Source organism: Alosa alosa, chromosome 21, assembly GCF_017589495.1.
Source record: "Alosa alosa isolate M-15738 ecotype Scorff River chromosome 21, AALO_Geno_1.1, whole genome shotgun sequence".
NCBI classification, from domain to species: domain Eukaryota; kingdom Metazoa; phylum Chordata; class Actinopteri; order Clupeiformes; family Clupeidae; genus Alosa; species Alosa alosa.
Genome location: NC_063209.1, coordinates 3,457,664 through 3,470,032, shown reverse-complemented (window position 1 = coordinate 3,470,032; position 12,369 = coordinate 3,457,664). Strand labels below are relative to the sequence as shown.

The window sequence follows — 12,369 nt, the reverse complement described above, 5'->3', positions numbered from 1 at the left end:
TTATTCCATGTCGTCGGTGCATTGTTCCCAATAAAACAAAAAAATGGGGAAACTGCACCAAGCAAACAAACAATACAAAAACTCTCTTTGAAGTCACTAATCTGTCGCCATAGGTTTGGGGTTCATTCTATCAGTGTGCGATGGCTGTGCAGATGTCTGGAGTGGTGCGGACTGCTGCTGTGTGCGGTGTGCGGCGTGGAGTGTGCGGTGTGCGGCGTGGAGTGTGCGGTGTGCGGCGTGGAGTGTGCGGTGTGCGGCGTGGGGTGTGCGGCATGGAGCATGGGGTGTGGAGCATGGGGTGTGCAATGTGCGGCATGGGGTGTGCGGCGTGGAGCATGGGGTGTGCGGCGTGGGGCGTGCGGTGTGGAGCATGGGGTGTGGAGCATGGGGTGTGCGGCGTGGGGCGTGGAGCATGGGGTGTGCGGCGTGGGGCGTGGAGCATGGGGTGTGCGGCGTGGGGCGTGCGGTGTGGAGCATGGGGTGTGCGGCGTGGGGCGTGGAGCATGGGGTGTGGAGTGTAGGCCGTGGGGTGAGCGGCATGGGGTGTGCGGCGTGGGGCGTGGAGCATGGGGTGTGGAGTGTAGGCCGTGGGGTGAGCGGCATGGAGCGTGGGGTGTGCGGTGTGTGGCATGGTTCGGGTCAGCTTGGCTCCGCATCCCACGCTCAGCCGAGCTGAGCCATATAGACAGCTCTGGAGCGGAGCTGCCCAGAGGAGTCATGTGGAGGCTGCTCTCAGTGGTTGGGTGGCACTCCAATGCAGATTGCCGTTAAATTGCCAGTTAAAAGGGCCTATGCATCAGATTAATGGTCAGGGAGCCTTCGAATGTGATTAAGGGCAGGAAGCGTGTGTGTGTGTGTGTGTGTGTGTGTGTGTGTGTGTGTGTGTGTGTGTGAGTGAGTGTGTGTGTGTGTGCGTGAGTGTGTGTGAGAGAGAGAGAGAGAGAGAGAGAGAGAGCACAATTGTGTGTGTGATCTCAAACTAAAGTACGATGAGATAAAACTCTATCTGATCTTCCCCTGAGGAGAAAGGAGATGTCCTTATCGTCGACGTGGCCATTATTCTCCTGACACTCTCTGGACTGCGAGATCTAATTATCCAAAGGGTGTCAAGATCAGAGCGAGGAACCGAATCAAAGTTGATTAAGCTGCCACACCAGGTCCCAAACATCTCCTCTAGGCCTAAAGTCAATTCTTACACAAACTCAACAGATCTGCAGTGACGTCCTGCAAAGCCAGAGAACAGCTTGGCTCACATAACAAAGCAGCACCTACAGGCTGTCATGAAACAAGTGCCCACAGGGGGACCTTGGTTCCTGGGTGGCACCACTACAAAGCAAAGGCCTGAGGGAGAGGGGTGGAGAGAAGAACTCACTGTAGCCGTTGTCCTCCTCTTTCGTCCCATCGATGGTCCCATCTGCCTGCAGCTGCAGATGGAAGCCCTGTCGACTGTACAGCTTTGTGACGATCCCCTTCAACTGGGGCTCTACAAGGGAGGGAGACAGAGAAAGAGAGAAAGAAAGAGAGAGAGAGAGAGAGAGAGAGAGAGAGACAGACAAAGAATGGGGGAGGAGGGACAGAAGAAAGAAAAGGTAAGACAGATAAATATCCAGACCAGACATACACCACCCCCAGGAGAAAGACCATAAACTCTACACAGCCCATCTACACTCACATCCATTCCTTAATGAGAATAGGAAAAGTAGGAAAAATAGGCAATGTATTTGACATTTGTGTTTGTTATCTTAGTGATAGATGCAATGTGGTTCTGTTGTTGAAATGACGTTGAATATACTTCATTCATCAATACAAGTCATTATGAAGGGAAGATCCAGCTGACTGGTAGACAATATTGAACAAGCAGTGTTCATTTCCGTTTCACATTCATATTCTAAGGAGACGCAAATGGCCTGGAATATTGACACATACACGGTTGAAAGCTATTGTGTAATATGTTGCCAAACAAGCAGCCGAAGAGGAAACTCTGATTACAGGAAGTCCATGATGAGTCTATCTGTTTACATTCTGCTCCACAATCTTGTCACGTCAGCTTTGCTTTTCATTCTCATCCAAGCCTAACAGATAACAAAGACTGTCTCGCTCTGGTGATTGACAACATTCATTTCCTGGCTGGGCTGCATGAGGAAGCTCTGTCCAGTCCTCTAATGTGCTGCTCTTTTCAGTAGGCCATCTTTGAAGTGTTTTTTTTCTTTGTTGTTTGCTAGTCTCTACCCGGCCTTCAGAACTGGTCCCAAAGAGGCACGGATGTTTACTCCACTGCTGCTGCATATACTGTATGTGCCTGCAATGTACATGTTCTGGAATATGGTAAACAAGTACTGCAATACGCCTCATCAAAGAGAAGAAAAGTGAAAATTGTGTGCCGCAGCCAGGCCCATTACTGGAACCCAAATGAAACAGCCTAACAGTGCTAATTATGACAAATGCAAGCAAGCCTGACTGGCTTTGTAACAGCAACGAGCCTACGGCAAGCCCATATGGTCGAACATCAAGACTAAATGACTCTGCTTCTAGGATTTATTTTGCCTGCGAGAAGTCTGCGAGACACGTTCCACCCCATCTGTGTCTGTGCAGGTACGCCGGCCGCTCCGTCCAGCCTCTGTCCCCACCACCACATCGCTTCTCCTTTGGTCTGGCCGACAGAAGCTTTCATCTCCTCCTCTCATCTCCCCTGCCTTTCACTTGTGCCTTTTCACACTCCCCTCACAAAAGGTTGCCTTGCCAATTGGCAGGCCTCGACTGTTTTCTGCACACTGATACCTGGCTGCTTCCAACCTTCGTTGAAGTGCCCAGGAAGTAGACGACCTTTTTTCAAACTGCTTGGTTTTGTGCTTCGATTGCTGTTGCTCACATGAAGATCTGCAAAGTGGGTGGACGCTTAACATGATGCATTGAGGATGAGAAACAGGAGAAAGCTTTCTGCAACCAATCCAACAGCGTTGGCAGAGAAGTGCATTGTATTATCAAGCGTCTAAATCTTTAAAAGACTGCTATCACAAACTATTATAGCTGTTGAGACCAGTTACACTCAGGCTGATGTGCTGAGGTATTGGACTACAGGAGTAACTATGAGTTATATTAAAGGTGACTTCAGAGAAAATGGGAGAGTGCTTTGTGAACTGATAAGTGAAGACAATAGAAATGAGACGAAGAGGCTAATGTTGAGGATTTATCTCTCTCTCTCTCTCTCTCTCTCTCATGTGTTCTTTCTTTCTACCAGACACACATACACTCTCTCACTCTCTCTCACATACATTCACACACAAAATGACTCACTCTTTCCCTTGCTCTCACTCACTCGCTCTCTCTCTGTCTCTCTTTCGAGTGTGAGGACTGGGTGAAAGTGTGAGAGTGTGAAGACAGGAAGAGAGAGCCGTCTCCGCAGCACCAGCTCTCGGGCTCGCATCACACTGGAGAAAGTCTCCCGGCGCGAGGCCGAGCCCGTGCGTTACATAAGCACTCCTCCCAAAGTCCCCGCCTGCCTGGAGTCACTCCGACACTGCTATTGGGGACCATGGGCACGGCCATCTCACAATTCTCACACACACACACACACACACACACACACACACACACACACACACACGCATCTGAGGGGGCAACCCCGCATCTGAAATCACAGGGGCTGGGCAAATGCCTCCTCCTTACAGAGCTGCAAAAGAGAGTGTGACGGAGATGGGAGTGGGAGAGAGATGGAGACAGAAGGAATGATACGGAGAGGAGAGGATGTGGTGTGGAAGATGAGAAGTTACGTAAAAGCAGAGTGTTGAGGTTCTCATACGAAACTGATCGATTTGTGGGAGGTCATCACAGTCACATATAAGCAGACAAACACACACACACACACACAAACACACACACACACCAGACACAAGGAAGTTCTGTGAACCCCCAATGTCTCAGCTTTCCTCTTCCACTCCTTCTCGTCATGCACTGTGTGTGTGTGTGTGTGTGTGTGTGTGTGTGTGTGCTCCAGTGGGTCAGAAAGCTATTTTGAGGGGTCAGATAATCTTTCATTGTTTTTCATTGTTTAAGGAGACCCTAATGCAAATCAGCTATCCTATGCCCTTTCCACAGACCTCAAGTGAATTACTACACCAGTGGATCTGCAATGTGAAACTACAATAGCCAAAGAAATATCAAATTAAACATTAGCCTCTCAAAGGCTGGCCAGAGGTACCAGAATTCAGGCAATGGTGAGCATGGTAGAGGGAAGGAACAGTAATTCACAGTGCAGTGAATATAAACACAAAGATAAAAACTGATGGAGAGTCCTCTCCCACACAAAAGCTGCTTAGCTGGCTTTCAATTGTCTTCGCATTGCCCCTGGGATTAGGCGAAAGAGGAGGTGGACATAACTACACAGCACTAGTTTTAGCTTAAGCATCACTTGAGTTGTTATGCACGACAGGTATGCTGTTTGTGTGGCTTGTACTTTTTTCTGAAAACTTGAATAGATTAACTGAAGATTTAGACACTCACATGAATGTTTCAGCTTATTAATGAATAGCTTAAGTGTTATGTAGTGTATTATGCATTATGAAAAGGCGTCAAGGTTTCAACTTCACAGAATGTAACTTAAAGTAGAGAGACAAAGTAGTGCATATATCTGTTTGCAGTGCACGGGTGCAGAGATGCCAACAATAACACTAAACATGTGAAATGGAAATAAGATGTGACAACATGAACGTAACGTTATCATAAGCACACCTGGTCGTCTTCGTCTCCTCTTCTTGGAGCCGAAGAGTTTGACCCGGGAGAAGACGCTTAGCCTGCTGGGCTTCTCGCACGTCCCTTTGGTCCCTTTACTCGGACTGTTCACACAGCGACATGCGTTGGACTTCTCTCGCTCCCTCGCCTGCCTCTTTTGCCGAATTAAGGAGCTGGCGATCGCAGCAGCCATAGCCAGTTTGTCGGTGATCCAAAGAAAACTTCCAGTTTACGCTGCGCGTCGCCCCACAAACAGAGTGGTGTTTTGCTCAAAAATCGTGCTTTTACGCACCCTCGACATCCATTTCAGCACTCAAGTGCACAATGCAGTCATTGTTACCTCCAAAACCACGAGACAGATTCTTAAAACAGACGTTATGTGAAATCAAAGAGTTCAAATGTTTCTTATAAGTTCTCGCTTAGAATGCCATCTTTACTGAGAGCATGTTGAAAATGCTGCATCACTATCCGATCAAGCAGATTTCTTCAAAAAACATAAGATACATGTTAAGGAGTGTGCATGCAGCAGAACCACTGCAGCGGGAGGCATCGGTCTCCCGTGAACTCTATGCCATTATCAGAGCATCGCAACTAATGATACAATCTTCCGAACGCTGAAAACGTTTTGCACTATCCCACAAAAACCCAAGGTTCACGCAAAAGTCAACAGAGATGCAGGTGACACCGGAGGACTCCTCGTGCGCAGCGAGTAGAAACACCTGTTAGCAAATAACGACAGAGCACATCCATCGTCGCGTGATTTTTGAGCGTGCCATTAGTTAATGCTTCCCCTAGATGCCCATAACAGAAGAAGCGAAAGCTAGACTGGATATACTGGATACTGAGGAACGACTGATTACATGTTTTGATTGCCTCTCTTCGGCTGTCACGTCACAGCACAGAGTAGGGGGCTTCATATAAAATGCGCTATCCTGTACAATGAGGCAGAGAAGCGTTCTGCACTGTGTTCTGTGTTGCCTCCCGCTCAGAGGAATACCGCGAGGGGCAGACGGACGGAGATACAGGACTAAAATAACGTCATCTGGAGACTCCGTCAGCGGCAGCGCACCCCTCGTGTAACAACTCTACCTCTTTATTATGTTGCCGTGGCCACTCTTGTGAGAAATTAAAACTGCCTGTAGCTATCTAAAAAAAAAAACAGTGTATACCATGTAACGTGGATTTGTGTGTCCCACAAACGCATACAAGTTTTACACCTGGGGTACACTTTGAAACAGACGCGTTTCCCTCACCCACCCCAATTATAGTCGTTTAGTTTTTTTTATTAGACCGTTATGTCACTGGTTGCAGACCAAAGGTAGGACTGGGGAGCACCTGGCTTTACGCCCTCACCTAACCGCGGAGAACGTTGTTATAAAGTTCGATCTAGGCGAGTGGCAGACACCCAAACAAACCTATCCTCTGGTATTAAGCAGAAAGTCGAAAGACTCTGACAGCTTCACTGATAGCATGGCGCGAAATGTCCTACAGTATTGGGCTGAAAGTAACGTAGGCGATGCGAAGGAAAACGTGTGAGGAAATAGTTAATCACTTTACAACATTCTCAAAATGAACAACATCTTATAGGGAGGAGATAATGATGACCATACTGCTACAACATAAGAAATGCGTCGCCCATATGTTCATGCGCTGTCTCTGCTGTGGGTATATCCATCACACAGGACACGCTCACACAGCGAAGTACATTAGGCTACTTCCGACCAGACCCGACTAACATCACAAGTTAACCTTGACAATAGTCCTCTGTAAAATATATAATAGCCTACTGAAAATATGCATTATACATGGGTATAGCAATACATAACTGTACACCCAAGAGAGCCGTTATGCAGGATCCGCCAGAGTACAGATACTGTAGAGATCACAACGCTAAACCAGATTTATTGGACAAAACTACCAATGACAGGTGCTGTCATCTCTTCACACATTATCAGCATGTAATAGCCTATTCAGTCTACTGAGAAGATATGCTAATTAACTGTACTGGTCAATTAACTGATTAAATGAATATAATTTTGGTTAATCATGGACCAGGGGTAGTGGCAGGCTCTGCGTGCAGTCATTGTCTTACAAAATCAGACCAAACGTCAAAAGTAGTCGGATAGACCGCACCCTATAACCAGGGCTCAAGTCTGTAGCCTACCATCGGCAACTGCCAAGTGCTCACCCCTTCCTCCCTCCCTCTCCAGTGCTCTATACTCCAGCCGCGTGATTAATGAGAACAAAGGCTCAGCTGTGGTGCCACCTACTGTACGATCACACTCAGCTCATGCAAAGGGATGATAAACTACAACCGAGTCTGGATTAGTGGGATATCTGTGCGGCACAGCGAAGAGATGCCTTTTGATACTTTCTGACCTCCGAGTGATCTGCTTCACTGATATGACATTGAAGCAAGTGAGTCCATGGATTAGTTTACTCAGCATCATATTACTGAACACTTTCCTTAACTGATTCAGCATAGTTCAACAGCTTAATAGACACCAGCTTTCAAGGCATACATAAAAATACAGAAATAAGTTAAATAATAATAAAAAAAAAGAAACGAATTGATGTAATACTCACTGCAGGAAAACAGGCATGAAGGCAGTGTCAAGAACGCCCAATACCGCGTCATTCTTCAACCGGGACAATGAGGATTGAGGACAAGGTTGACATTGTCAAATAGGATCTGCTCAAGCTGTTTTTATTTTGTATCACTGGACTAATGAAGGCAAAGTCTTAATACAATGTTGCATTTATGATAGAAAAAATGTTACCCCAAGCCTCTATAAAGTTCCATAACAAGTCAAGAAGGTCGAAACGGGCCTGTTTCTCTTGCAACAGAATAACATCAGCACCCTGGACAGCTCCACTGTAAAATTCACAGCTAACTCGTGAGTTGCGGCATTTTTGTACATGCGGCATCATATTAAAAATACATGTTAATAAAATCTTAAAGGATCAAAAGAACAAAAACAGCCATATGAAAAACTGGAGGAAATCAGAGTTGCCTACCTGATGTAGATTTTCTCAGAGGAAAATTCATAGTCATTTTTGCGACACAAGAAAATGGACAAAAGCAGTTCTGAAGATCTCAAACAGTCCCGGAGCAGTTAGCGAGCACAAGAAGATCCTACTAAGTTTGAACCATATCTAAAGTATCCTTAGAGGCAGGAATGAGCAGCCATCTAGGCGGGGCCGATTGTACTCTGAGATCATTAACGGACATTAGTGATTCGCTATTATGACTAAAACGGCCATTAAAGATTCATGGGGCCAGGCTCTGTTGATCCGGCAAACATAGGGCGTGTGTTGACTAAACTGCGGCGCTCTTGGTCTTGGGAAGAAAGCAATCGAAAGCCAGCCCTGAAATTGTACTTCCTACTCAGGGGCATATTTTCCTCTCACATTACAAAAACGGGCTGTAAACTGATCCTTTAATGCGCCGAGTAAACCAGTTAGGCCGGCCCTTCCACTTTCATCTGAAAAGCATCAAACTACAACGGATGACAATAGACATCAATGTAAGCGCAGCCTGGTTCTGTTCTTAACCCCCCAGAGCAAGAAATTAGGGCTTTATTTTCACTCAAAGTATTCTGTAGTATTTACATGTTGAAAGTTCAGCAGTAGTCTAGTTAATATCCCAATTGCCACTAAAAATCTGCCGTTGACATTAAATCATCATAATAAGTAAATTCTGTTTTTCCTCAACACAAATGATTAGTTATGCTATGTTCAATAGGTTTTTCTGCTTAAATGATCAACAGTGAGAAAGTTTTAGAAATATTTAGGAATAGGCTAATAACCAATCAGTCTGAAGCAACAATAGCCTACAGCGTGAGAGAAAGGGGAGTTGGTAATGTTTGTTTTTAATTAATCACTTTTTAATCACCAGAATCACTGGTGATCACTAATTAATCACCAGAAAATCAACACCTGGGCTAAAACAAGCCTTCTACTGTATGTTTCAGAGTTGATCGCTAGATGGCGGCAAGTGACCGGTGTTTTGACATCTATTACTGCTATAGGCCTACGCGTCTATTGCTGATACATGACATTGCGGCTATTCTACGATCGAATAAATGCATTACAGGCCATAAACTTTTCTCCCGCTGAGTCAATATGACGGCACAGCGGGGAGAGGATTTCTGCCCCGAAACAAGTTTCTGTGTCATTTTGCTGCAATTATTCAAATTGATACAGTGCTAAATGTGCCATTTAAAATCTGCCGACGGATGTGCTGTATAGTGTCATTATTTTCAGACAACTTAAGCCTTACAATGAAAACAAAAACAAAAAACTGCAGGTCGTCCTTCATCCATGATCGACATAAATATGGCCTTACATTAAAAGGCATAACATGAGCAAAAACGGATGTATGACATTGATTGCTTGCATACATAAACAGGAAATGACACTGATGGCAATATCACGTGGCTAAACACTGACATGTATTCTGTTTCACTCAATAAACCTTACTACATTCATATTTCTGAATATATGAAATGTGATCGCCTAATGCAGGATAACTATTTATTAAAATACAAAAAACCTTCTAGAAAAAATTGCACATTGTTTCAAAAAGTGAGTTACTGGCTATACCTAATTAGGACATTAACGTTCGTGTTGTTATGTGAGTGTTTGAAATGCATATCTTTATCACAACCTCTACCTCTCTGTGTGGTTTAGCCAGCTTTGAACATCCTGTAATATACTCTCGCCCCAGGCTCCCAGCGGGTGTAATGTGTAATCTCCCTGCGTCCACAGACTTGGCCATGTAACCCTGTCTCTCACCACTGCTGTCAATGCTCTCCTGCCCGTGCTGGACACCCGAGGCCCCTGGGCCCTGACAGAGGAGTCGGGCTAGGAGGGTGGGGGTGGGGCTGGGATGACTGGAGCACCTGGTCTGACCTTGGCTCGGCCCTCTCACAGCTCTCTGCTCTCACATAAGGTCCTTGTCGTGGAAACCAATTAAAGCGGAGGGAGAGCGGCTGCCCGGCGCTGTCAGGATCCCTGTCCACTGCTGCCACCACAAGGTGCCCGGCCGCGGGGTAACGATGCCAGCCGCTTCAAAGTGTCCCGCGCTGACAGCCCCAGGGTCGGCCGGCAGGCACGGCCATGCAACTCTGCCTGCGGCGACTTTCACAGTCCACTAAGGGGCAGCTCATTCACACAGCACCGCCCCTGGCTAGTCTGGGGCCGCAGGTATTTTTACTAATACATGGCGAAGACTCAGTGCCATCCAGGGGTCATCTGATGAGCATCACAAAACATCAAAGAGGTTTTAGAGGTAAAACATGACTACACTATTTCCTTCACCATGATGACACCTCATGCTTTCACTACAGTGTCTACTGCTGTGCTGACACATTGTGCTGGCATGCGGTCATGAAACAGGCAAACTAGGCTAAATCAATTTGCTAATTTAATATCATGAACAAGATCCTAAGTACAAACATCAGGTGGTCAGCTCAGTGCTCCAACACACCAGAGCACAGCTTTATTTCATACGCAACACACGGTGCCTGATACAGCACTGGCTGTCAGTAGATGTGTTATGCGCAGTTTTCCATAGCCTATGGCGTTCTGGCAACATTCGGCTACTTCCCAGACATAGCAGGACCTATACAAGGGACTGACACACGTCCAGAGTGTGGTGCCAAGGACACCGTTACTGTGTCAAAAACACTGTGTCTATGGCAAACCTTCATTAAGAGCATGTCATAGAGTCTTAATCTGCATCGCTGATCAAGGTGTTGAGTATTTGGTCAGCAGCTTCTCTGCAGTCTGAGACTGTTGCTGAGCTTTGTCCAGCCCTGCTGACAAACACAGGCCCACAGATGGCCATGCCTGTCCCCTTACTCTGTGTTGCTCAAGCTGTGAACATTGGAGTAGCAGCAAAACGCTGCCTGCCTCATGTTTGAGTGCCAGGAAACAATGACATCATCCCCTATTTGCGGCTACACTCTCCTATGTGTTGTTACAGAGTATGACCACTAGATGGAGACACTGGAGCACAAAGGAATCTCAAGTGGGTGCAGTGCGCTCCATGAGACGATGCTTTGACCTCTGATATATTACTGTTTTACTCTTTGGAGATTTATTGACTGCTGTTTAATATATATTGATTAATATATAATGCTGTTTTACTATGAAAAACCCATAGTTTTATTCACAAAAGCAATGCAGGTTTGGAATCAGATATTTCATATCCGTCAGCAATGACTTTAGACTACTATATTGGGCATTGAGTGCTAACAAACGCATTCATAAATACAGCACTCATTCTGAGAGCTGCAGCTGTGGCTCTCATGTATTCTGGTCTAGTGCACAGAACGATGATCAATGAATGGAAATGAGATGTGAACACAAGAGCTACTGCTGCTGGTTCCTCCAAGAGGACACGTAGCATCTGTTTAGGAGCAAAGCTGCTTGAGTGAAGAACAGACCGTGAGCTGCCAGTGCCATGACAATTGCAGCCGTTGTCATGGCGACACTGCCTATACGCATGCTGGAGAGGTGGGGAGAGGGAGTGCATGGAGAGTCGTGTGATTGTGTGACGGGGGGGATGGGAAAAAGGGGTGTGTGCATATGTGTGTGTGTGTGTGTATGTGTGTGTATGTGTGTGCGTGTGTGTGTGTGTGTGGACCCCATTTTCAACCCACACTCAGTGCAGAAAAATGTACAGGAGATTACATGGAGACCTCTGTCTCCCTGGCTGGCACGCTGTACTGTCCTCAGACACCAGAATGGACAGGACGTGGTGGAGGAAGAGATGAGGAGGTAGAGAACAGGTGAACCTGGCGTTAAAGAAGGAGCGAGAGATGAGGAGGTAGAGAACAGGTGAACCTGGCGTTAAAGAAGGAGCGAGAGACAGTCCAGACAGGTGGCAGTGAGAGACAAAGGGAACATTGCATTTTTGACATTATCAAGACCAGGGTATTTCATATCAGTAAACCCTGATGCAACAGAACTATACTATCAGAAATGACAATTCACTATGACAGTCAACAACCCTGAAGAGCCTGTTTCCTTGTAATACTATTCATGTTGTGCTTGGATTTATCATCCAAGGGTACAGACTGCAGGTATGGGGATGGGGTGGGGTGGGGTGTATGAGCGTAATGGTTCGTAAACACAATGATGTAACACCATGCCAATGCAGACGAGAGAGCTTCCCATATTTCTCCACTCTAGTCATATCTCCTTCACCATGTCTGTTGAGTATTTCACCGTGTACAATCCAGTCAGTTCAACACATTAGATACTATTACAGCAACTATTGTCACCCAGGAGAATGGCGACAGCATTTAGCCGCTCCGCACCTGTCAAACATAATTAGGAGCGCGGCAGCCGTGGCGGTCTGCTGCAGATCTGGCAACCTTAAGGTGAGGGTGTGCTTTATTGAATCATAATGGCTCAGGATCACACTCATTACCGGGCCCAGAGAGGCGGCGAGTCTTTAGCTGCCCCCACAATGGTGGAGAGTGACACTGAGCTATGGAGACTTGGAGAGGGAGTGGAGCACATGGAGAACATCATGTGGGATTACCGTGGAGTCTCACTGAGGAGACACAGGATCGAGTGGCTTTGTCATCAGCGCCAGCAGTTATTTTCTTAGTTTAAAGACTAAGTTGA

The 12,369-nt window shown here is 46.4% G+C and overlaps 1 protein-coding gene across 3 annotated transcripts in view; it reads right to left on the bottom strand.

Annotated features, from left to right (window-relative positions):
- Window positions 1-12,369, bottom strand: part of fgf13a (fibroblast growth factor 13a) — a 94,868-nt gene that overhangs the window by 23,615 nt on the left and 58,884 nt on the right. The window contains exons 1-2 of one of the 3 annotated variants that reach the window (XM_048230833.1): window positions 7,747-8,125; window positions 1,351-1,483 (exon numbers count right to left, since the gene is read on the bottom strand). In XM_048230833.1, coding sequence (XP_048086790.1) covers window positions 1,351-1,483; window positions 7,747-7,783 — 170 coding nt within the window. In that variant the 5' untranslated portion in view covers window positions 7,784-8,125. Of the gene's footprint in view, window positions 1-1,350; window positions 1,484-4,728; window positions 5,912-7,746; window positions 8,126-12,369 lie in introns of those variants that run through there. The other 2 variants (XM_048230831.1, XM_048230832.1) reach the window with 2 other exon arrangements.